We start from the raw sequence: 23954 nt of genomic DNA, 5'->3' as shown, positions 1-23954 counted from the left end.
ATCCACAGGCTTTCCCATTGCTGAATCCCCAATTTCAACATCCTGGAGGTTACCACCTACTGCCAACATCCTGGGGGTAACCATTGACGACAAACTGAACTGGACTAGCCATATTAATACTATGGCTTCAAGAGCAGGTCAAAAGCTTGGGATCCTGTGGCAAGTAACTCATTTGACCCCACAAAGCCTGTCCACCATCTACAAAGCACAATTCAGGAGTGTGGTGGAATACTCTCCACTTTCCTGGAAGAGTACGGCTCCAACAGCATGCAAGAAACTTGACCCCATCCAAATCAAAGCAGCCCAATTGATTGGCACCCTATCCACAAACATTCCCTCCTTCAACCACCAACAAAATGATGGCAGCCGTGTGTACCTTCTACAAGTTGCACTGCAGGAATTCACCAAGACTCATCAGCACCTTCCAAATCCAAAAGCACTGCCATCTAGAATGAAAATAGCAGCAGATACATGGAATCAACACTCCTGGAAGTTCCCCTTCAAGCCACTCACCAATCCTGACTTGGAAATATATTGCTGTTCGTTCACTGCCACTGAGTTAAAAATCCTGGAACTCGCTCCCTAGGGAGTGTGTGTGTTATATACCTACACCACATGGACGACGGCAGTTCAAGAAGGCAGCTCAACACCACCACTAGTAGGGAAACTTGGGGTGGACAATAAATGTTGGCCGAGCCAGTGAAGCCCACATCCCTGGAATCAATAAAAAAAAAATACATCTGAGAAAGTAAATAAAATGCAAAAATAAGGGTTAAAAAGTTTATTTTCATATTGTACAATTCTGAAATTTCTTTGCCTGTGAGGAATGCCATGGGAGCTTAACTATGCATTTATATGATTGTAAATCTGGTGAAATAGTATTGCCTTAAATAAAATATATTTACCGTTTAAGTATTTTTAGCATTTAAATCTGCATCCAGAATGGATCAGTTAAAGTACCAGAGCTTAAAACGGTGGTAAATAATTCAAAATCTAATTTGTTCGGGTTAACTTTTCCTGCACAGATAAAGCTGATTGGTCCTCAGAACCGTGGGCTGCGGATGTCTTTTATGTTTTATATCTTCTCCTGTATTATGCTGCTATTTATGTTGACCAGAATCTAGAGTTGTTTTACATCTCTGGGGAAAAAGGGCAGCCTAATTTTACATTTACTGTTCTACTGTTTCTTTCCAAACAGTCCACCCCACAATTAGTATAGTCTGAGTTGTGTTGCTGAAGCTTTATGTACTAAAATGGCTACTGTGGGATTAACATAATTTGAAGGTGAAGTATACTAGTTAAGACAAACATATATCTTGCACTCTAATGTCATGGGAGTGTCCCTTTAAGAAAGGTTTTTGTCTTATCAAATGGCTTCAGTGATGTCATTTGTGTGGGTGGAGCTGAGTTGTGGTTGTGAGTTTTTTGGTTTCACTTTCATATTTGGCTGCTGTGGACTCGGACAGAAAGCAGATGTTTTTTGGCCTGCCTCTCTATCTTCATTTTAAAAGTTCCAGACTGCTTGATAACTTAAAAGAGATAATTGTTTTCTGAAAAGAATTCAAATCTGCTGTTTGAAAAGGGGAACAGATTATCAATAACAACAGTCCTATACAAGTGAGAATGCCGGGTGCTGGGCCACGCCGTTGAAAATAGGTTTCTAGTTTTATTGGATTTTGTTATTGAGTTGGAACAGTTAAGGGAGAATTCATTAAGGGTTATACATAGATTACTGTAGCTGTGTGGGGTCTTTATGTTCATAATTGATAAAAGAATTCTTGTGTGTGTTTATACAAATGTTAACTAAATTCTTAGAATAAAGCTTGTTTTGTTGATTAAAAGCGCCTAAGAGGTCTGCTGAATAACATCTGAAAGGCAGGCTCTTGTGCTCATCCTAGCCAAATTCAACAAAACGTTCTCAGTCAGGTGAACTCCATAATATACTTTGGAGTTTTTAAACCCTGGCCCATAACACTAATGAGAAGTTACAATAGTATTAAATAGGAATAGAACATAGTGCTGTAACTTTTTTGCAGGCTAATTCTTCCCTACCTAGCAATTGCATTAATCCTAATACAGTACTGTTAGAAAGGGAAAATGTCAATGTTGCAACTTAATTGATTTTTGTGGAAATCAAAGAGTAAAAGTAGAATAATTTTGTTTTGTAGAATTGGTTGATTCCACATCCAATGAAGAAGAGGTAAATGAAACTCAGCCTTGGGCCAAGCCTCTTATCCAACTCTGGCAGAATAAACCGCACAATTTTCAAGCAGAGAAGGAGTATAATGAAGAAACCTCAAAAATGGAACCATATTGTGCCATTTGCTCACTTTTCTTTCCTTATTACCAGGTAATTTGTTACTTTATACTCAAAGGGCTAAATAAAAAATAGTACGATGATGAATCTGAACAGTTTTCACATGTTCAAAATATTTTTTTCCATATTTGATCATGGACTTTTAGCTCAGAGGCACGAGTTAGTTTTGTGGGATAAAGGCAAAAGTTAGGGCGTTCAAGGGAGCGGTGAGAATGTGGAATTCGCTACTACAAGAAGTGGTTGAGGCAGCCGGCATAGGTGCATTTAAAGGGAAGCTAGATGATCACATGAAGAAGAAAGAAATGGAAGGATTGTGAATTCAGATAAAGAGGGTCGGAGGTGGCTTGTGTGGAGGATAAGCACTGACATTGACCTTTCAGGTGGAAAGATATGTTCCTGTGCTTGTAAATACGATGTTGCATGATACAGTACCATGCCGATCCATGATCTTCCCTATTTAGTCTCTCAAACCAGTGAGTGTTTGAGCCTGATTGAGGAAAGAGAAATTGAACAGTTTCAGCAAACTGCTGACTACCCATAGCATTCAATAGTGAAATCATTTTTAAAAAAGTTACTGGTCTGAATTAGGAATTTCTAAAAATTTATGGAACCACACATTCTGTGATACTTAACTTGGTTGTATTAAATCACGCTCAAAATTTTAGACTAAGCATTTTTCATCAATTATTTTCTCTCTATCTAAAGTGCACCAAGTTATATAAGTCTAATGGAATATTTAAGGTCTAAGAAGAGTTACATATGTGAATCTGCTCTCTTTACAGATATCGACTGATCTGTGTATTTGCACCATGTATTTGAGTATTAAGTGAATTAACAAGATCCAATAAATTAAGAATCTTTCAGATCATAATTTTGAACTGATTGATTTATCTGTTTGCCGACAGGAACATGTGGCGATAGAGGTTTACGGAAAAACAGGAGCCAATACATTGTATGCATGTCAATGTCCATAGTGTAACCAATAAGGTTGGTGAACTGTAGGCATGGGTTGCCAGATGGGACTATGACATAGTTGCCTGAACAGAGATATGGCTCAAACAAAACCAGGAATGGATTTGCATTATTCCGGGTTACTGAGTATTCTGAAATGATGAAGGAAAATGAGGAGGCTACGCGCAAGTATTTACTAAGGATGGTGAAGCCGTTTTAAATACCAATGATACACTTGCTGCTTCTATGACCCAAATCTTTTTGATTTGAGCGAAGGAACAGAAGTGGAGATGCTACATTGCTGCGTGTGTTTTTTTCTATATCTATTTACATATATAATATATATATAAAAGCAGTGAGAAGGAGACAGATGAGCAAATTTCAAAGGCCTGTAACAAAAATAGATCATTATTAGGGGGCTTTAATTACTCTCATCTGCACGTGGCAAGAAACAGTGTTAAGAGCAGGGAAGGAGAATAATTTCTGATATACATGGGTCAATATGTCTCTCAGCAAGGGAGGAAGCAATGTTAGCTCTGGCTCTGGAAAATGAAGTTGTGCAATTTCTACGTGTTACACTAATAGATCATCTCGCTGACAGTGACCACAGCATAATTCAGTTATGGAAAAAGGCCAGAAAATATCAAAGATAAAAATGCATAACTGGGGAAGAGCTAATTTCAGTGATTTAAAAAGGGACCATGTGCAGATAGATTGGAAAAGACATGGTAGAGCAATAAGGGAGCAATCCAGGGCATTTAGCAAAAGAGAGAGTTCAAGTAGAAATGAGGCATCTTCCTTTGAAGTGAACAAGTAGGGCACCTGAAGCTGATGTGCCCTGGATGACAAAGGAGGTTTATGACAAATGACAGGCGAAAGATTCAAGACCTTAGGAAAGACAGGAGGGAACTAAAAGAAGTTAACTCAGGAAGCAAGGGGAAGTTACAAGAAAAGACTAACCCTCTTCTGAGGGTTTGAGGGAACTGAACCCTCAAACATTTCTAAACCCATCTGGTGTAAGCGGTTTGCTAGGGAAACGTTGTGCTTATTAAGGACCCAATGGAAATGCAGAGTACATGGCACAGAATTAAATGAGCACTTTGTACGGGTCCTCGCAAAGAAAGCAGATGATATGATGGCTACAATAAAAGATCAGAGGGATGATATGAGTAGGATAATAATGGATAGAAAAGACCTACTAAAAAAAAGCATTACTGAGAATAATAATAATAATCACTCATTGTCACAAGTAGGCTTCAATTAAGTTACTGTGAAAAGCCCCTAGTCGCCACATTCCGCCGCCTGTTCAGGGAGACCGGTACGGGAATTAAACATGTGCTGCTGGCCTTGTTCTGCATTACAAGCCAGCTATTTAGCCCACTGTGCTAAACCAGCCCCTGGTCGGCTGGTCCAGATAAAGTTACTGAAAGAAGCAAAAGTGAGAACAGCAGAGGCAGCGGTCACAATCTTTGAATCTTCATTGGATCCGGGAGCAGTGCCAGAGGACTGGAAGATTTTTAAAGTTGTACCACTTTTCAAGAAAAGGGAGGGTGTTACTGACACAACAGATTACTCAGCAAATCACACCCCACAGGGAAGCCTGGCTTATTGATCATAAACCTTTTGTATTTTGAAAATGAGGATGAAAGGCGACTGACCTCAGAAGCATAGAATTCCAGTAACTCCTTAGGATTTAAAAAAATAAAAGATTTCTTAACAAGAAAAAAAAATTCACATAATATTAACGTTACAGTTAAAATAGTCTTTCAGAATAACCACCAAAAAATCCTCTTGATCAGAGGACACAGGAAAATGATCTGCTTGGTAACAACTCCCTTATAGATTTTTAACTTTTAAAATCCAGTAATATTACCAATGACAAAGAACTGCTGTCACATTAATAAAGGTATACCACACGACTCCTCAGACACTTCCACTCTGATGTGGAAATCCTAAAGCATTTCTGAAAAAAAAAACGTTTTTGGCTTGACTGGATGGCTGCTTCAAATTCACAACTTTCACACCTTCCCAACACCGATCTGGTCTCAAGACACTTGCCCCACACACAGCCACCAGCTAAACATCTTCCCTACTTATCTCATAATGCAGATTTTAAATCCAATCTATTTATTTGTATATCCAAACTTACCATAACTTCTCATTATAATTATATGAATCAAACATTTTTATCTCTCAGTTATATAGATAAGCTGCCTCTATTAACCTTTCCCCGGGCACTATGCGCACACAGCCGCCTTTACAGGATGCCAACATAAAGTTTTTTTAAAAACCCAAGGAGATAAACTGGGAAACTGCAGTCACCAAGCCTAACATCGATAGATTATTGGAAACTATTATCATGGAGAATGGGCGAATCAGTGGGGATTTGGTAATCATGATTAACTAGATTGATTTCTTTAATGAGGTAACAGTGCTGTACATGTGTGTATGGATATTTGGAAGGTTTTTAACAAAGTGCCTTCGATGAAGCTTGTTAAGAAGCTGGAAGGCTGGAATTAAGTGGAAAGTGCTTTGAAGATTGGGAAGTCGTTTGTAGAGGTGCTCCCCAACAATTATGTTTGGGTCAATTACTCATTTCATTTTTTATAAATGACCTAGCTTCAGGTGCAATGATCTATGTTATAAAATTTGCACTTTATACAAGACATAATGGATGGTGGTTAGAATGAAATAGACAGGATGGTGAAATGAAAAGAAGCAGAGCAGAAGTGTGAAGTCATGCCATTTAGTGGCATTTGTGGAATACCAGTACATGATGCAATTTTGAGAAGTGCAGATTAATAGAGAGACCTTTGTGTGCAACTAAACAAATCCTGAAAGGTGAAAGGGAAAGTTCAGAAAGTAGTTTTAAAAAACCATATGGGTTAGGTGGATTTAAAAATAGATGCAAAAGCCTAGAAGCAAGTAGGTTTTATGCTAGAACTTTCTAAACCTTTTGGATTGGCCTCATTTGGAGTACTGTGGAAAATGTTCGGCACTATATCTTAGGAAAAATGTTAAGGCCTTCGAAGGGGACCGAAGAGGTTTAGCAGAACGTTACCAGGGATGAGAGGATTCAGTTATGAGGAGAGGTTGGAAAAGTAGGACTACTAGTCTTATAACAGAAAAGTTTAAGAGGTGTCTTGACAGAGAAGATAATGAAAAATTATTCTCCCTACTGATAAGGTCACTATTGGATTTAATGTAATTGGCATGAGATCCAGGTGAGAGACGATAATATTTTTCAGTGAAATCAACATCTGGAATGTTCTACCTGAAAAGGTGGCAGAAGCTGATTGCATGAATAAGTTTACGATGAAGTTAGACAGGGACTTAAGGATGATGAACTTTTTTCAGGTTGCAAACCAGTAGCAATGGGTGTGGGATGAAATCCAACCCAGGCATGATTGGCTGAATGACCCCCTGTGCTATGTGTTCCTATAATTCTGTGATTTGACTCATTGCGTTTCAGCAGCCATTTTGTGGGGAAGTTTAGAATTAATACTGCCAATTTGCTCTTTATCCATAAACCAATATCTTTGTCTGCCTCAAATAGTTAACTTGCATTTTCTTAAGGGATGCAAGGATTTCCACTTCAACCACTCTGTGATAAAGCAACCCATGGTCCAGTAACCCCCTCATTTCTCATTTCAACCCTCTTCTAATCTCTCTTGCTGCTTTCTTAAGTGATGATTTGAAATTGTTCATCCTTCATCATCAACTGTCCATGCAGAGGAACTAGGGCCATAAACCATTGCAATGCCATATCTGAAGGTGCATTTTTGGACTTTTTAACCTAATCATTCTCATCTATCGTATTTGTGCCACAAATTACTGGAACGTCGTAAAGATAACGATGCACTGATGTCATTGTTGCATCTAGAACATCAATCATCTCCTGATTCATTGAAAGAAAATGTAGAGAAATGTGAACAGTTGGGATGGAAATGGGAAGATTGAAGCAAAATTGAGAGAGAGAAAGGGAAATGGAGAGAGACAAAGCAAAATGGAGAGAGAGTATTATGATCCTGGACCATACTGTTATAACCTGTCTGCTTACCACTGGCTGGGGACTAATAGCAATCCCACAATCCTTTGGGAGTATGTGCTTCCCCAATGGAAAAATCATTAGCAAATTCCCTGCATAAATAAAGTTGGCCAGTTTTGGACCGGCTAGAGGAGAGTGAGCAGCAAAGGAGTTGTTGCTGCTGTTGTATATATATGTTATTGTAAATAGATGTTAATTCTTTCTATCCTTCAACTCGTGCTGGATTCTTCGTGGCCCTCACAAAGCTGGCGACGAGGGTTAAAGTGAATAGCTGTCTACACTGCTGAAGCCACCTCCCTGGATTTTTGTTGGATACAGGTTGGAAGTTGTTTTCTATTACACCATGTCTCTGTATGGACGTTTGGATGTTTTTGACGCTGCGCTGGAAAGCTGGAACCAGTACGCACAACGGATGAGTTACTATTTCCGGTCAAACAACATCACCAAAAACGAGCGCCAGGTGGTCATATTGCTCACCGCCTGCGGCCCGCATACGTTTGGGGTGATTAGGTGCCTTACGTACCCAGCTGCGCCGGACACCAAAACGTTTGATGAACTTGTGAACTTAGTGGGCAACATTTTAACCCAACCCCGTCCACGATAGTCCAGCATTACCGGTTTAATGTCGCTTAGAGGACCCCAGGAGAATCCCTTGCCGAGTTTCTATCCAGGCTACGCAGAATTGCGGAGTACTGTGACTATGGTGAGACCTTGTCAGAAATGTTACGCGACCGTTTGGTTTGCGGTATTAACAATGCGGCCACCCAGAGAAAGTTGTTAGCTGAGCCAACATTGACTTTTCAACAGGCCATTCAAATAGTATTGTCCCGAGAAAGCGCAGAACGGGGAGTGCAGGAGCTACAGGGATTGGAGGTGCATGCCTTGGGGCGCAACCCTTTCTGTCCGAAAGCGTCTCCCCGCACCCCCGCGTTACCTTGAGCGAGGCGACGTCCGGATCGAGGCCAGTGGCCATCGGACATTCCTCCTCGAAAGGAGCCTTCCCCAGAACCAATGGATGAGGAGCCATGTCCGTGTCAGACTTGTGGGCGCCGACCCCGTCGCGGACGCCGGTCCTGCGGGCGCCAGAGGCGCCGCTGTTCCGACCGAAACTGGGGCCAGCCCAGGGGCCGTACCTTCCATTTGGATGAACCTGCGGCAACTACTCCCGATGACGTGGAGACAGAGGATGACTGCCTGCAGCTGCATTGTGTGGTAGCTCCCCATGTGGCCCCATTAAGGTGACAGTACTGGTCAATGGTCACCCGCTTGAGATGGAGTTGGACACTGGCACCGCGGTCTCCGTGATTGCTCAGAAGACATTCGACCGCATCAAGCAGGGTACACACACCCTTACATTAACCGAGAACACAGGCCAGGTTGGCCACCTACACGGGGGAACCATTGAACATTGCAGGAACTACGATGACCCCTATATGTTTATAGATGCCAGGTGGGGCGTTTCCCACTTATCGTTGTTAGCGGCCACGGGCCCAGCCTGTTGGGTCAGGACTAGTTGCGCCATTTGCAGCTGCAGTCACAGCACATCCTCCAAAAAGTTTCTGAAGGGTTGACTGAGGTGCTAAGACAGTACCCAGATGTATTTCAGCCCGGTTTGGGGAAAATGAAAGGGGCCGTAGCCCGTATCCAAGTCGAACCAGGAGCCACGCCGCGCTATTTCCGGACCGGCCCGGTGCCTTACGCCTTGCTCGAGAAGGTAGAAGGGGAGCTCACTAGTTTGGAGACTTTGGGTATTATCAGGCCAGTCCGTTTCGCTGACTGTGCAGCACCAATTGTACCTGTAATGAAGCCAGATGCCACAGTTCACTTGTGCGGCGACTATAAACTTAGTGAATACGGCTTCCCGACTTGACTGATATCCAATGCCTCGTATAGAGGATCTCTACGCGAAGCTTGCAGGCGGACTCTCGTTCATGAAATTAGATATGAGTCACGCCTACCTGCAGTTGGAGCTGAACTCTGCCTCCTAGCCATATGTAACGATTAATACACACCGGGGCCTGTATGAATATACACGGTTGCTCTTTGGCGTATCCTCTGCCTGCGCTATTTTTCAACGTGTCATGGAGGGCATTTTGAGAGGTTTACCGCGTGTCGCTGTCTACTTGGACGACATTTTATTACAGTGAGGTCGGAACAGGAACATTTGGAAAAGTTGGAGGCTGTCCTCAGACGCTTTTCGGAGGCTGGAGTCCGTTTATGTCACACAAAGTGCGTCTTTCAGGCGAAGGAAGTAGTCTACCTGGGTTATCGGGTTGACCGCAAAGGTTTGTACCCCGTCGCAGAGAAGGTGCGCGCAATTCAACAGGCCCCCACCCCGACTGACACTTCGCATCTTCGTTCTTTTCTCGGCCTCGTAAACTATTACGGGAAGTTCCTCCCCAATCTGGCAACTACGCTGGCCTCGTTGCACCTTCTGCTAAAGAAGAATCACACCTGGGTTTGGGGTCAGCCGCAAGAAACCGCTTACCGGCGGGTAAAACAACAAATGTCGTTGTCTGGGTTACTAACCCACTATGATCCTGGAAAGCCATTACTCATCACATGTGATGCATCCCTGTATGGTATTGGGGCCGTCCTGCCCCACAAGATGGAGAACGGGGCCGAGCGGCCGATAGCTTTCGCCTCCCGCACATTCACCTCCCGCACATTGACTGCAGCGGAAAAAAAGTACGCGCAGATCGAGAAGGAGGCCTGGCAGTGGTCTTTGCGGTGAAACGTTTCCACCAGTACGTGTATGGCCGCCACTTCACAATCGTGACTGATCATAAGCCTCTGCTGGGACTTTTCAGAGAGGATAAGCCAATACCGCCCATTGCTTCCGCACGGATCCAGTACTGGGCTTTGTTGCTCGCTGCCTACGAGTATTCTCTGGAGCACAAACCAGGAACCCAGATAGCACTGAGCCGATTGCCTTTATCGACCGGCCCCATGTCGACCCCCACGACCGGTGAGGTGGTTGCAACCCTTGATTTTATGGACACCTTGCCAGTCACGGCATCACAGATCCGTGAGTGGACCCAGACGGAGCTAGTCCTGTCAAAGGTTCGGCACATAGTCCTGTATGGTGGGCAGCATAGACAGCTCCTAGGCGAGTTGCGAGCATTTTCCTCCAAGCTGTCAGAACTTAGCATGGAAGACGGTATCCTCTTGTGGAGGATGCGTGTGATTGTCCTGGAAAATGGACAGGAGCTGATACTAAGAGACTTGCACAATGGGCATCAAGGTGTGACCAAAATGAAAATGTTGGCCTGGAGTTATGTCTGGTGGCCAGACCTCGACACCGACATTGAGAAGGTGGCCCAAAACGGCTCCATTTGCCAGGAGCATCAGAAGCTTCCGTCGGCCGCGCCCCTACATCACTGGGAATGGCCAGGGCGGCCTTGGGCGTGCTTGCATGTGGATTTCGCCGGCCCTTTTCAAGGATCCATGTTCCTTCTATTCATCGATGCCCAGTCTAAATGGTTAGAGGTGCATAAGATGCTAGGCACAATGTCCTGTGCAACAATTGAGAAGATGCGTTTGTCTTTCATTACGCATAGCCTCCCCGAGGTGCTGGTCACGGACAACAGCACTCCGTTCACAAGTGAGGTGTTTGCGAAGTTCATGAAGGTGAACGGCATACGCCATATCCGCACTGCCCCATACCACCCAGCTTCAAATGGGTTGGCGGAGCGCGCAGTGCAGACATTCAAACGAGGCCTAAAGAAGCAGTCTTACGGGTCTATGGACACGCGACTGGCTCGTTTTTTGTTTTCATATAGGACCACCCCACATGCAATGACTGGGGTAGCTCCCGCGGAACTCCTAATGGGCCGGAGACATTGCACCTGCCGTAGCATGGTTTTCCCGGACATTGGCGCAAAAGTACGCCGCACACCAGAACGGCAGGGACATGGTTTTTCTCGGCATCGGCCGATCCAGCAGTTTGCGCCCGGTGACCCAGTGTTCGTTCGGAATTTTGCTGGTTCTGCCCAGTGGGTCCCTGGCGTAATCTTTTGCCAAACGGGCCCTCTCTCTTACCAGGTGCAAGCCCAGGGTCGTCTCCAGCGCAAGCATGTAGACTACGTTTGGTCCAGAAGACCATCCCTTCCAAAGATTCCTCGCCCCCTGAGCTCATTTCTCCAGCCACAGAGACCAGACACAGTGGAAAGTATTCCTCACAATCTTCCTCTGGTGCCGCACTCAAAGCCTGCGCAGGTCGTTGCAGAACCGCGTGGAGATAGAGACGCCGAGATGACGGAGGCAGCAGACTCTGAGATGGAGACGCAGGACGCCTCAGAGGGGGAATCCTCGGGCCCACGGGCCGTGAATGTACAACCGTTACGCCGTTCATCACAGAAGTGCCATTCTCCGTCTCGTTACATGCCGCCCGATCCAGCGCCTCGTGCAAATGGTGTCCGGCCTGCGGCAAAACGAGTCCGACATCCTCCTTTGCCAAGGTCTTCGGTGGATTCTTTGGACTTTGGGGGGGAGGGATGTTATAACCTGCCTGCTTACCACTGGCTGGGGACTAATGGCAATCCCACAATCCTTTGGGAGTATGAGCCTCCCCAATGAGGGGGGCAGAGAAATTATTAGCAGATTCCCTGCATAAATAAAGTTGGCCAGTTTGGAACCGGCTAGAGGAGAGTGAGCAGCAAAGGAGTTGCTGCTGCTGTTGTGTATATATGTTATTGTAAATAAATGTTATTTCTTTCTATCCTTCAACTCGTGCTGGATTCTTCGGGGCCCTCAAAAAACATACCCCAATATTTAATTTTAATTTTGTAAAACTGAGGAAAGGATACCTCATGCTATTGGGGATAATGTATTGTCGTGGATCGAGAACTGGTTGGCAGACAGGAAGCAGAGAATCGGAGTAAATGTGTCCTTTCAAAGTGGCAGGCAGTGACTAGTGGGGTACGCAAGGTTCAGTGCTGGGACCCAGCTGTTCACAATTTACATTAAAGATTTGGATGACGGAATTGCATGCAATATCTACAAATTTGCAGTCAGAACTAAGCTGGGTGGCCGTGTTTGTTGTGAGGAGGATGCAAAGAATCTTGGACAGGCTGGCTGAGTGGGCAATTACTTAACAAATGCAATATAATGTGGGTAAATGTGAGGTTATCCACTTTGGTGGCAAAAACGGGAAGGCTGATTATTTGAATGGTGACAGTTTAGGAAAAGGGGAAGTACAGTGAGACCTGGGTGCCATGGTGGAACAGTCGCTGAAAGTTGGCGTGCAGGTACAGCAGGCGGTGAGGAAAGCTAATGGCATGCTGGCCTTTATAACAAAAGGAATTGAGTATAGGAGTAGGGATGTCTTGCTGCAGTTATACAGGGCCTTGCTAAGGCCGCACCTTGAGTATTGTGTGCAGTTTTGGTCTCCTAGTTTGAGAAAGGACATTCTTGCTATTGAGGGTGTCCAGCGAAGGTTCACCAGACTAATTCCCAGGGTGGCAGGACTGACATGAAGAAAGACTGGATCGACTGTACGTGTACTCACTAGAGTTTAGAAGAAACAGAGAAACATAAATCCTGATGGGACTGAACAGGCTAGATGCAGGAAGAATGTTCCCGATAGGGACGTCCAGAACTAGGGGTCACAGCCTAAGAACAAGGAGAAAGCCATTCCGAACTGAAGTGAGGAAGAACTACTTCTCTCAGAGAGTTTGTAGAGTTCTCTGCCACAGAAAGCTGTTGGGGCCAGTTTGTTGGATATGTTCAAGAGGGAGCTGGACGTGGCTCTTGCAGCTAAAGGGATCAAGTGGTATGGAGAGAAAGCGGGAGTGGGATACTGAATTTGCATGGTGGGATACTGAATTTGCATGATCCGTCATGATCATATTGAACGGTGGTGCAGGCTCTCGGGGCCGAATGGCCTATTCCACCTATTTTCTATGTTTCTACGTTTCTATGTCATACGCCACCCTCCCTCAAAAATAATGAGCCAGCAATATGAACAGGTGGCTTCATTTTTCAAAGCCTTTCAACTCTAAACATTTCTCATTACTGAACACAACTAATACTCAAACATATCATATAACATTTAAGCATATAAATGTAAACATGAGTACAGCCCATTTCAGTCTTTCTTTTCCACCTTCGAACATTCCAGTCTTCTCACATTTCAAAGTAGTGATAAGAATCAGTAATCACGTGCAGAGATTTTCCGATTGCCTCATGACATTCTGACGTCCACTGAAATTCCGTTTTTTTTTTTCAGAAGTTCAGTCAGTGGAGCAACCACTGTTAAAATTTGGCATGAAATTCCGAGAGAAACCACTCATGCCCAGAAATTCAGAACTTCTCTCCTCGTTGATGGTATTGGAAACTCCCCAATTGCTTTGGTTTTCATATTTCATCGGGAATGACCTCATTCAATTGTATCTCAAATTCACTTTTAGCCAAGTTTACCACCAATCCAGCCTCCTGTTGTTGATCGAATAATTCCTTTAAGTGTTCCTTCCACGTTTCACTGAACACCATCAGTCATCAATGTACTCTGCACAATTGTTTAGTCCAGAAATAACCTTGTTGATTAATCTTTGGAATGTTGCTGGCACATTCTTCATTCCAAACTCCATATCTTTAAACTGATACAGTCAATTTGGCACCATAAAAGCCAAAAATTCCCTCGCCCTGTCTGATAAAATATTTGCCAGTATCCTTTAAGTAAGTCAAGTTTGGTAATAAAATGTTCTTCCATCTTTTTAACACAGTCTTCCAAATGAGGAATAGGATACAAATCTGACTTTGTAACTGCTTTGACTTTTCTATAGTCCACACGCAGTCATCGTGTGAGCTCCAATCGCTGCAACTCACTTCGATGATATTCTAAAGCATGCTTGCAATCTCCTTTTGTACCTGTACTAACTTTAGTGGATTGAGCCTTCATGGATGTTGTTGAATTCGAGTAGCATTTCCTACTTCTACATCATATATAATTACTTTTGTACATCACAATTTATTTCCATATATGGCCCTATATGACTAATAACTCTGTTAGGTCATTTTGATTTTCCTCCGGAAAGTAACTCAGTAATTTATCCCAATTTCTTATTACTTCCTCATTGTCCAATCTAATTTGAGGAGTGTCACATTGAGAATAATCTGGATTTATCTCTTCTCCCTGAGTTACAATGACTAACACCAACTCCTTCGTTCCTTCTCTCTCAAAATACCTTTTGAGCATATTGACATGACACACTCGGTGAGTTTTCCTTCTGTCTGGCCTTCTTATCAAATAATTCACCTCATTCAATTTCCTTTCAATTTGATAAGCCCCACTAAATCTTGCTTTTAATGGCTCACCTACCATTGGTAACAATATTAATGCTTTATCCCCACTAACAAAACTATGAATTTTTGATTTCTTATCCACCTTTTCATCACATGTTGTGACAATTTTAAATACTTTCTAGCCAACTCACCAGCCCTCGATAATCTCTCCCTGAAATTTGACACACAATCCAACAACATAGTCTCTAAACGCTGACTCGCCAATTTTCTCCTTGATTAATTTAAGTGGTCCTCCTAACGAATGACCAAAACTCAATTTGAATGGACTGAATTTAGTTGATTCATTAGTGCATCCCGAATTGCAAATAATTCAAATAGAATTTCTTTATCCCAAACCTCTGGATAATCCTGACAATAGGCCCTCAATGTGGTCTTTAAAGTTTGATGCCACCTTTTTAATGCTCCTTGTGATTCTGGATTACATGCAGTTGAGTTAAGTTGATTTATTACTAAACTATTCCTAACTTCCTTGAATAACTTTGACATAATATTGGATCCCTGATCTGACTGGATTTCCTTTGGTATTCCATATCTGGTAAACATTTTAGTTAACTCCTCTACAACCCTTTTAGCTGTAATGTTTCCTAATGGAATGGCCTCTGGAAATCTAGTAGGCACATCATTATGGTTAACAAATACTGATTCCCACTTTTCGTTTTAGGAAGGGGTCCCTTGCAATCAATTAGAACCCTAATAGAAAGTTCCTCAAAGGCTGGAATGGATATTAAGAGTGCTGATTTGATTAATGCTCGAGGTTTCTCTATGACCTGACATGTGTGACATGTATGGCAAAATTCCACGACATCCTTCGGCAGTCCAGGACAATAAAAATATTTTCGTACTTTTGCTTGCGCTTTCTTCACTCCTAAATCACCCCCTACTGGAACCTCACGTGTTACCCACAAAACCTCCTTTCTATAACCCACCAGTAATACTACTTAATGAACTTCTGCCCATTTCTCATCTGCCTGAAAATGTAAAGGTCTCCATTTTCTCATTAATACATTATTTCTAATGTAGTAACACTCTCATTTACACTCATTATTTCCGGATATGCATTCTGATGTAACTGCTTTATCTTGAATCTTTCTTGCATAATTCAACCAACTTTCTTGAACTAAAGGTATCCATCCGCTTCATCGACCAACGACTCTTATCTTTATCAACTATCTGATCAGGCATGGATTCCGATAACTGAACTTCAGCCTCTCTATCCAAACTCCTTGAGTTCTCTTCCTCTGTCTCAACTTGTGGTTTTGTGAGCTTGTCAGCACACAATCAGGAAACACCCCAGGATATGACTGTTGCAACACCTCAGTTTGACTTTCCACTGGCTTTTCAGCTACAGTAGGCATCACTCCCACCTGTGATTCAGCTATATCATTATTCCGTATAATTTGTACTCTTGGAAAAGATAATTTTTCTATTACTCCAACCATCACTTCACTTTTCCCCGTCTCTCTTACCTCACCGTACATAGTGGCACACCACTCCTCCCACCACTAATTCCACATATTACCACTTTTTCTGGCGATGCTCCTTCATCTCTCACCATTAAGGACTGAATTGCTCCTGTATCGCTTAAGATCTTAATCTGTTTACCTACTCTACCTGTGCACACGAGTAAACCGTACCCCCACAAATAAAATCTTTAAAAAGTTCTCGCACTTGTTTATACACCAGCCTCTTAACAGGCTGTACAATCTGCAGCACCTCTTCCATTTGAGCAATGGTTTTTCTTCCCACTTTAATAAAACCCACTGGCTTATCTTGTTTTAATGAGTCAGTCTTCCCAGTATTTCTCTCAAGGACCAACACTGCGACTTCAGGTGTCCAACTTCTAACCTGAGGCAAACTCTCCTTACCACCTCCAACTAGACCTCCTTTGCCTTGACTACCTGTGAATTTCTCATTTACCCAGTTTCTACCCATCACAGATTGAAATTAATGTTGTAAACCAGACTTTGCTTTGTGGACTAATTCAAAATCATCTGCCATTTCTACTGCCAGTCTAGCAATGTTAACCCCTTGATCTTCCACATGAGTTCTCACTCCTGCGGGAAGTGAATTTTTAAATTCTTCCAAGATAATTGTTACCTAGGAGCATCATAGATTTGGTCGATTTTTAATGCTCTTACCCACCTATCAAAATGTTTTTGTTTAATTCTTTCAAGTTCTATGTATGTCTGACTTGGTTATTTTCTTAGATTTCTAAACTTCTGTCTGTAAGCTAGTTCATATGCACTTAATATGGCAGTGTTCTTCAACCTTTTTTTCCGGGGACCCATTTTTACCACCGGCCAACCTTCGGGACCCAACCCGGCCGACCTTCGCGACCCACGCCGGCCGACCTTCGTGACCCACGCCAGCTGACCTGCGCGACCTACCATTTTCTCTTACCTTGTTTGCTGCTGACAAAAATGGAGGAAATGGTTTTGGGTCCCTTTGGCCCTCGTACACGCTCCTTCAATGGAACCTGTTGGATGAAAGTGAAACCTTCTGGTGTTGGAAAGTATGGAGTCTCCATCTGTCCAAAGTTCTGAATTTTTTTCCTGTAAACTTGTATCAAATAAACCCCCCCCCCCCCCGAACTTGTAAAAAAAAAAATGTTTTTTAAATGAGTAAAATAAATGAAAAAAATGAATAAAAACCCCCCCGGACTTACAAAAAAAATAAAATGAATAAAATAAATGAAAAAAATAAAAATTACATGAATAAAATAAATGAATAAAAACCACTACAGAACTTGTAAAACAAAAAGCTGCAACTGTTTAAAAAAAATAGCGGCCGCACTGCGCATGTGTGCCCGATTATTGGCGCACATGCGCAATGCGGCCAAATTTTTTTTAAAAAACATGTTCGCGGCTGCTTGCAGCCGGCGTTTTGAAAAGCTGGCTGCTGCACAGGGATTTGCGTGATCGGGAGCGCCGCGGACAACGACTCCGCGACCCTCCCGACACCCGCCCGCGACCCACCCACGGGTCGCGCCCCTGACTTTGAAGTACACTGTTACATGTTTTTTCTCACGTCAACATAATCCCTAGATATCTCCTCTGATAGTGATGCAAACACTTCACTAGCTCTACCAACCAACTCTGTTTGAACCAACGCTACCCACATGCCCTTTGGCCAGTTCTTGGCCACTTTCTCAAATGAGATTTTAAAAAAAAAGCTTCCACATCTTTCTCATCAAACCTTGGTAGTGCTTGAATATGTTTAAACATGTCCCTACTACGCTTTTGACAAGGAATTGTTTCTCCTCCCTCTAGACTTTCGTCAGCTTCCACCTTTAACGTCAACATTTTCTTTTGATCTTTTTGCAGTTCCAGCTTCCGAAGTTCAAAATCTCATTCCTTTGCTTCTCTTTTCCTTTCTAATCTTTACATTTCTACATCAAGCTTCCTTATTTCTATTTTCTTTTGAAAATCCTTCTCTTTTTCTTTTGCTTCTCTTTCTTTTGCTTGCATTTCTCGTTGTTTCATTTGGAATTCAATTCTAGCTAATTCTAATGATTCAGGCTGTGTCTGGCAAATATAAATGCCAACCTATTGCTTGTACTATCTTTACCTTCCTCACCTCTTCAGATGAAGTTCATTGCAGCTTTTCCGCAAAGCCCAAATGTTTTGTTCTAGTCACCCTTTGTAAACAAACCTGAGTGACCTCTTCCACACCCAGGGACATTTTTACAACTGAAAGAGCCATCTCCAGTCACTCCCTACTTAAACGTGAAAACCTGAAAGCAAGCAGCAGTTCCCCACATACTCCCTGTCTTTAAATTAATTAATCCTAAACAAAACAAGGAATTACACTTTAAGATCCTGAACGAGACCCAATTTCATTATGCTCCCGGACCAGACGCCAAGGATACTGGACAGAAACCCCAATTTAAAAAAAGATTTTGTAAGACTAAGGAAAGGATGCCTCGCTCCAGGAGTGATTTCACGAAGAATAGGGACATGATATATTAAAACAAACATTATTACTAACACAGTACTAAAATAACGCAAACTGCTATCTCTATTCCCACTCAAACAACAAAAAAAAACATCTCGGCTTTCAATCCACTTTCAAATACAATTAGCACTCGGGAATATCTGCTGTACAGAGATGTCTGGATATGAGAAAGAGAGATCTTTAAAGAAAAGACCTCAATCTTTTCAGAACCAAGCAGAAACTCTGTGTTTCTTCAGAAGCTATTTCTCAGCTTCATAGATTACCATAGAATTTACAGTGCAGAAGGAGGCCATTCGGCCCATCGAGTCTGCACCGGCTCTTGGAAAGAGCACCCCACCCAAGGTCAACACCTCCACCCTATCCCCATAACCCAGTAACCCCAACCAACACCAAGGGCAATTTTGGACACCAAGGGCAATTTATCATGGCCAATCCACCTAACCTGCACATCTTTGGACTGTGGGAGGAAACCGGAGCACCCGGAGGAAACCCACGCACACACGGGGAGGATGTGCAGACTCCGCACAGACAGTGACCCAAGCCGGAATCGAACCTGGGACCCTGGAGCTGTGAAGCAATTGTGCTATCCACAATGCTACCGTGCTGCCCCGTGCTTGTTTCAGCTCACCTCCCAATCTCGCAATTCTGAACTGCTTGGAAAGAAACTGTTAATCGGTCTACCGTCATATCTTTAACTGAACTGCAGTGAGAGCAGATGCTGGACTTCTGTTCACATCTCAATCTAAAACTCAACTAAAACTGCTTTGTCTGCAACATTCCGGATACTGTGGCTCCTCTTGTTAATTACATACTCTTACTAATATGAAACCTAATTAACGCCACAGGGAATCCCCTTAATCCAAACAGTATCCCATTAGTTTAAGGTTTTTACACTGTCTTAATTGCACCTGTGTCTCCCAAAACCTTTCAAACCAGGATTCTTTCACAACACTACTGCAGCAGTCATGCACACAGCTTTTAACACTTACTGCACCAAATACCTATAATATAATAAACCTGAAATTCCTACGTTAATCACAAGAGAAAGAAAAAGGGGGAAAATTGGAGAGAAATAGAGAGAGGGGGAGCAATAGAGTGGAGGAGCAATAGAAAGAGGGGGAACAATAGAGAGAGGGGGAGCAATAGAGAGATGGGGAGAAGGAAGGTGAGCGAGGGAGCAAAAAGGTGAGGGGGTGGGTGAGCGAAATAGAGAAACGTAATAATCTGTAGAGAACAAGCAGAAGACGAGACTTGAGTTTGTTAGCCAGTTGCGTTTGGAAATTGTTGTTTTGCTTCTTTCGCAGTTAATAAATGTAGGTCAAGATCTCTCTCTTCAGGTATGATGTCTAAAAGGGGTTAGATACCATGGACCTCAATTATAATCTTGCACTGGAGGTGTGGATCATTTCTGCTGATGGTACATCGATCCAGTTTACGAGGGTCTTTAAAAAGTTTGTTTTCTGTCCACCTCGATCTCTTTCAACATCAATCTTTCCTATCGCCATCTGACTTTCTTTAGTAATGATTTCTACTTACATGCCCAAGAAATTCCAGCTGTCGTTTCCTGATCTTGGTCAGCAGAGTGATTATGTTTACTGATTCTTACTAGCACTCTTTATCGGTAGTGTGACCTGTCCAAGATATCTTCATTATTTACCTGCTAAAACCAAAAGTCTGCAGCAACGATTCTTCTCTGCATTGTTTCACTGCTTGTCCAACACTTGCTTCAATATGTCAACACTGGTATTCCAGGATTGGCATTCCAGGATTGTCAACTTCATTTTCTTGACTAAGTTTGAGGTGATTATTTTCATTTTTTAAAAATGAACCTGGCCATTCCAATCCTTCGCCGTATTTCTTAGTTGTACTCTCCGTTTGATGTTAACATACTTCCTAGGTAACAAATGTTGTCTACCGGTGTGAATTTTTATTCTTTAATGTCATCTTACATTCTGGTGTAACTTTCTTTTCGGACACTGCTGACATTTTTGTTTTCTTACAATTTATGTTCAACCGTTTCACCTACTACAACATCCAAATCTTTTGCAGTTTCTATTCAGAATCGGCAGTAAGAACGTTGTCATCAGCATATCTTATATTATCGAAGTTTCAACCCCCAACTGATAATCTAGGAATATTTTCAAACATTCTTTGGAATATTTTAACTGTGCAAATTGAGTAAGTCTGCAGGTCAACATAGGCATTCAAAATATACAAGCATTCTTGATCCATGAAGTATAGAACTAGAGGCCCTGCCCATCATGATCAGGAACAGTGAAAAATGCATTGAGCGCATTGTTCCTATGAAAATTGTAAAACATCAAAATCTTTTCAACCTCCATTGCTGACAAGCCAGACCCAAGGTCGTCCCATCCTCTGTCTTGCGCCTGCGCACACTGAGGCAGAGCTCCAGATCATCATGAACACATTCACCAAGGCACACGAGAGCAGGGACCTTACACTAAACTTCCGTAAAACAAAGGTTCTCTACCAACCTGCCCCCGTCATACACCAGTGTCAGTGTTCCGGCTCAGGCCAACATTCCCAGCAGCGAAGCATTGAGCACGCTCAATCAACTCCGCTGGGCGGGTCACATCATCCCATGCCTGACACAAGACTCTTGAAGCAAGCACTCTACTTGGAACTTCAAGACAACAAGCAAGCCCAAGGATGGCAGAGGAAATGCTTTGAGGACACCCTGAAAACTCTCTTGGAAAAAGTGCAACATCCCCACTGACGCCTGAGAGTCCCTGATCTAAGACCTCCCGAAGAGAAGAAAAAGCATCCAGAAAGGAGCAGCTGAACGGCAAGCGTTTCTTCACAGAAAGCAAGCTGACATTAAGGGGTGACAGCGAAAGGAACGTGTGGCAACCCCGACACCTCAATCACTCGCTCCTCCAACTACTATCTACCCCACCTGTGATAGAGACCGTAGGTCTTGCATCGGACTCCTCAGTCAATTGAAAACTAATTTTTAGTTTGGAAGCAAGTCATCCTCGACCCCGAGGGACTGCCCAAGAAGAAGAAAACAATTTCTGTCAAAGAACATGCCAAAGTTCATTTAGATCGCCTTCTGCCGTCATGGTGGTTGCATGATGTAACATTAATAAACGGTAATCAATTAGTGGACATGAAGGACATAAACGTTACAAGGAAGCCCCTGAAAAGACTTTGGGAGCTACAAGTCCAAAGTCACCTTTTTCCTCCCATGTTCTGTATCATGTTTCAAATTACCCATATTCTAAATCCAAAAATGTTACTTTCAGCAAGAGATCTATCTAATTTAAATTTGAATATTTAATTTCAACACCAACCAAAATATGTAATGCAAGGCTGGCACATAAGATTGCCCAGACAGATAAAAATAATTGCAAATAATCTCTGGAAACAATTCATGACTAGCTGAAGGTGAGACTCCTTAATGGGCTTGCAAGGCTGACTGTCCTGTCAGGAGCATAGGTCATGCCATTGACAGGGAACTTGTGATCATGAATTACCAGCTCTAAACACTTGCGGAAGGGAAGAATTCCTGTCAAACTTTAAGCAAATTCATGATTGCAATAAACGGCAGTTGGAGCCTCACAACGAGGCGGCAGTTTTTGGCAGCTTGGGGAGGCTAAAGAGCCTGTATAAGACTGGCAATTTGTGGGCATTTGGAATGGATGGACTATCTCTTTTACAGCCATAATGCTGCATTTCGTTTTGAATCAATGATGGGGCATACTGTTAAGGTGTCATTGTTTTTCCACCAATTACTGGCACATCATCTTTCCCTTCTCACTGTCAAAACGTTTCAGAATTTTAAAATATCTATAAATATCAATTTTCTGTACCAAAATGCAAATAACTTCAAGTGTCTGCTTTATTTTGCTATCCCTGGCATAATTTTAGTGAAATTCATGCTTCCATTGTATGGTTTAATGACATACCCTTCCAATATTGTGGCACCCAAAATTTCTTTTGGTGATCTAATCAATATTTTACATGAATTGATCTTTTTACTGTTACATTCTATGCTGCTATTTTATAACCCTGTGTCCTCATAACTTTCCTTTGGCCTTTTTCTTTCTACTTTTAGGTAAATAATGCATTTGAGCCTCTAGGTGTCTCTGTTCATCCACACCATCAACGTCTTTTCAGTGTGCATAAAATCTCAGAAAATGTATTCCCTCACACACTTCATATTAACTTGCATCTACCACTTACTTGCCTGATCATTCTGCTAACTACCTATGCCATCGTGAAGTCTATTACAGCCCCTCACTGTTTGCCAAATCCTCTAACACTTGTTTTAGCAGCAACTACTGCCTCTGCCCAAGTCCAAATCACCTAGGTATGGAGAACTAGGTAAACACTTCTAACCCATCTCCCAGTACATGTTTACTCTAACTCTCGGTTTCATGTCTTATCAGCTAATTTTCTATCCATGCTGCTACATTTCCACGTAACATTTGTCTGAAATTTTCTGAGAATATCTCTTGTGCGATAGTTTCTCGGATGCCTTCTATGAATCATTTACACTGTATCCATCGCATTCCTCTTGCTCTTCCTCAAAAACAAAAATCAAAAGCTTGCTCAAATTGGTTAAACACTATTTACTTTTTAAAAATCCATGCTGACTCTCGATTTTGTAAACATTTCAAACTAGTAATTAATTTAAATTTTGAATAATTGATTTGCCCACTCTCATGGCCACATGAAAGGCATTTGCTTAAAGTGGTCCATGAGCTAAGAACGTGTGTGCGATCGTGTCTGTGTGAGTGCAAGTGATTCAGTATAAAAATAACCCAACAGTCAAACTTTATTCTTAAAGAAAATAAACGTTAGTTTATTATTGTACCAAGTTCCTCTGCATTAACTGCAGTTTTTGGACATTTTTTTTATTATCCTCTACCGTGAAGATAGAGACAAAATATTGGTTCAGTGCATCCGGCATCCCTGTGTGTTCCCCATTATTACCTCGCGTCCTCTAAAGGGCCAACATTTACTTTAGCTATTATCTTCCTCTTTATATATTTACAGAAGCTTTTGGTGTCAATGTTTATGTTTTCTACTAGTTTTCTTTTGTAGTTCATCTTGGCTCTTTTGATTTTATTTTTAGTAGCCTTTTGCTGAACCTTAAAGTTCTCCCATCCTGTAGCTTACCACTAGCTTTTGCAGTATGGTATGCCCTAGTTTTGCCTTTGTCTTCCTTGACTTCATTGTTTAGCCATGGAACATTTTTCTCCCTTTTACAATTCCTCTTCCTCTCAGGAATGTACTTTAATTGAGAGGTATTTAATACCTCCCTGAACATTCACCATTGTTCCTCAACTGTCCTAACCTCAATTATTTGTGCCCAGTCTACTTGGACCAATTCTTTCCTCAGGCCTGTATAAT

General features: G+C 42.4%; 1 protein-coding gene across 5 annotated transcripts in view; it reads left to right on the top strand.

Moving 5' to 3' along the window:
* LOC140429773 (lysine-specific demethylase 4C-like) overlaps positions 1-23954 on the top strand; it is a 557303-nt gene that overhangs the window by 313305 nt on the left and 220044 nt on the right. For 4 of the 5 annotated variants that reach the window (XM_072517215.1, XM_072517213.1, XM_072517214.1 and 1 more), the window contains one exon: positions 2169-2350. The exons of the other annotated variant lie outside the window; for it this stretch is intronic. In XM_072517215.1, coding sequence (XP_072373316.1) covers positions 2169-2350 — 182 coding nt within the window. The remainder of the gene's footprint in view (positions 1-2168; positions 2351-23954) is intronic. 5 annotated transcript variants of the gene reach the window in all.

This window comes from Scyliorhinus torazame, chromosome 9 (genome assembly GCF_047496885.1).
Source record: "Scyliorhinus torazame isolate Kashiwa2021f chromosome 9, sScyTor2.1, whole genome shotgun sequence".
NCBI lineage: Eukaryota > Metazoa > Chordata > Chondrichthyes > Carcharhiniformes > Scyliorhinidae > Scyliorhinus > Scyliorhinus torazame.
Note: the sequence above shows the minus strand (reverse complement) of the source record. Positions and strands in the feature narration are given on the sequence as shown.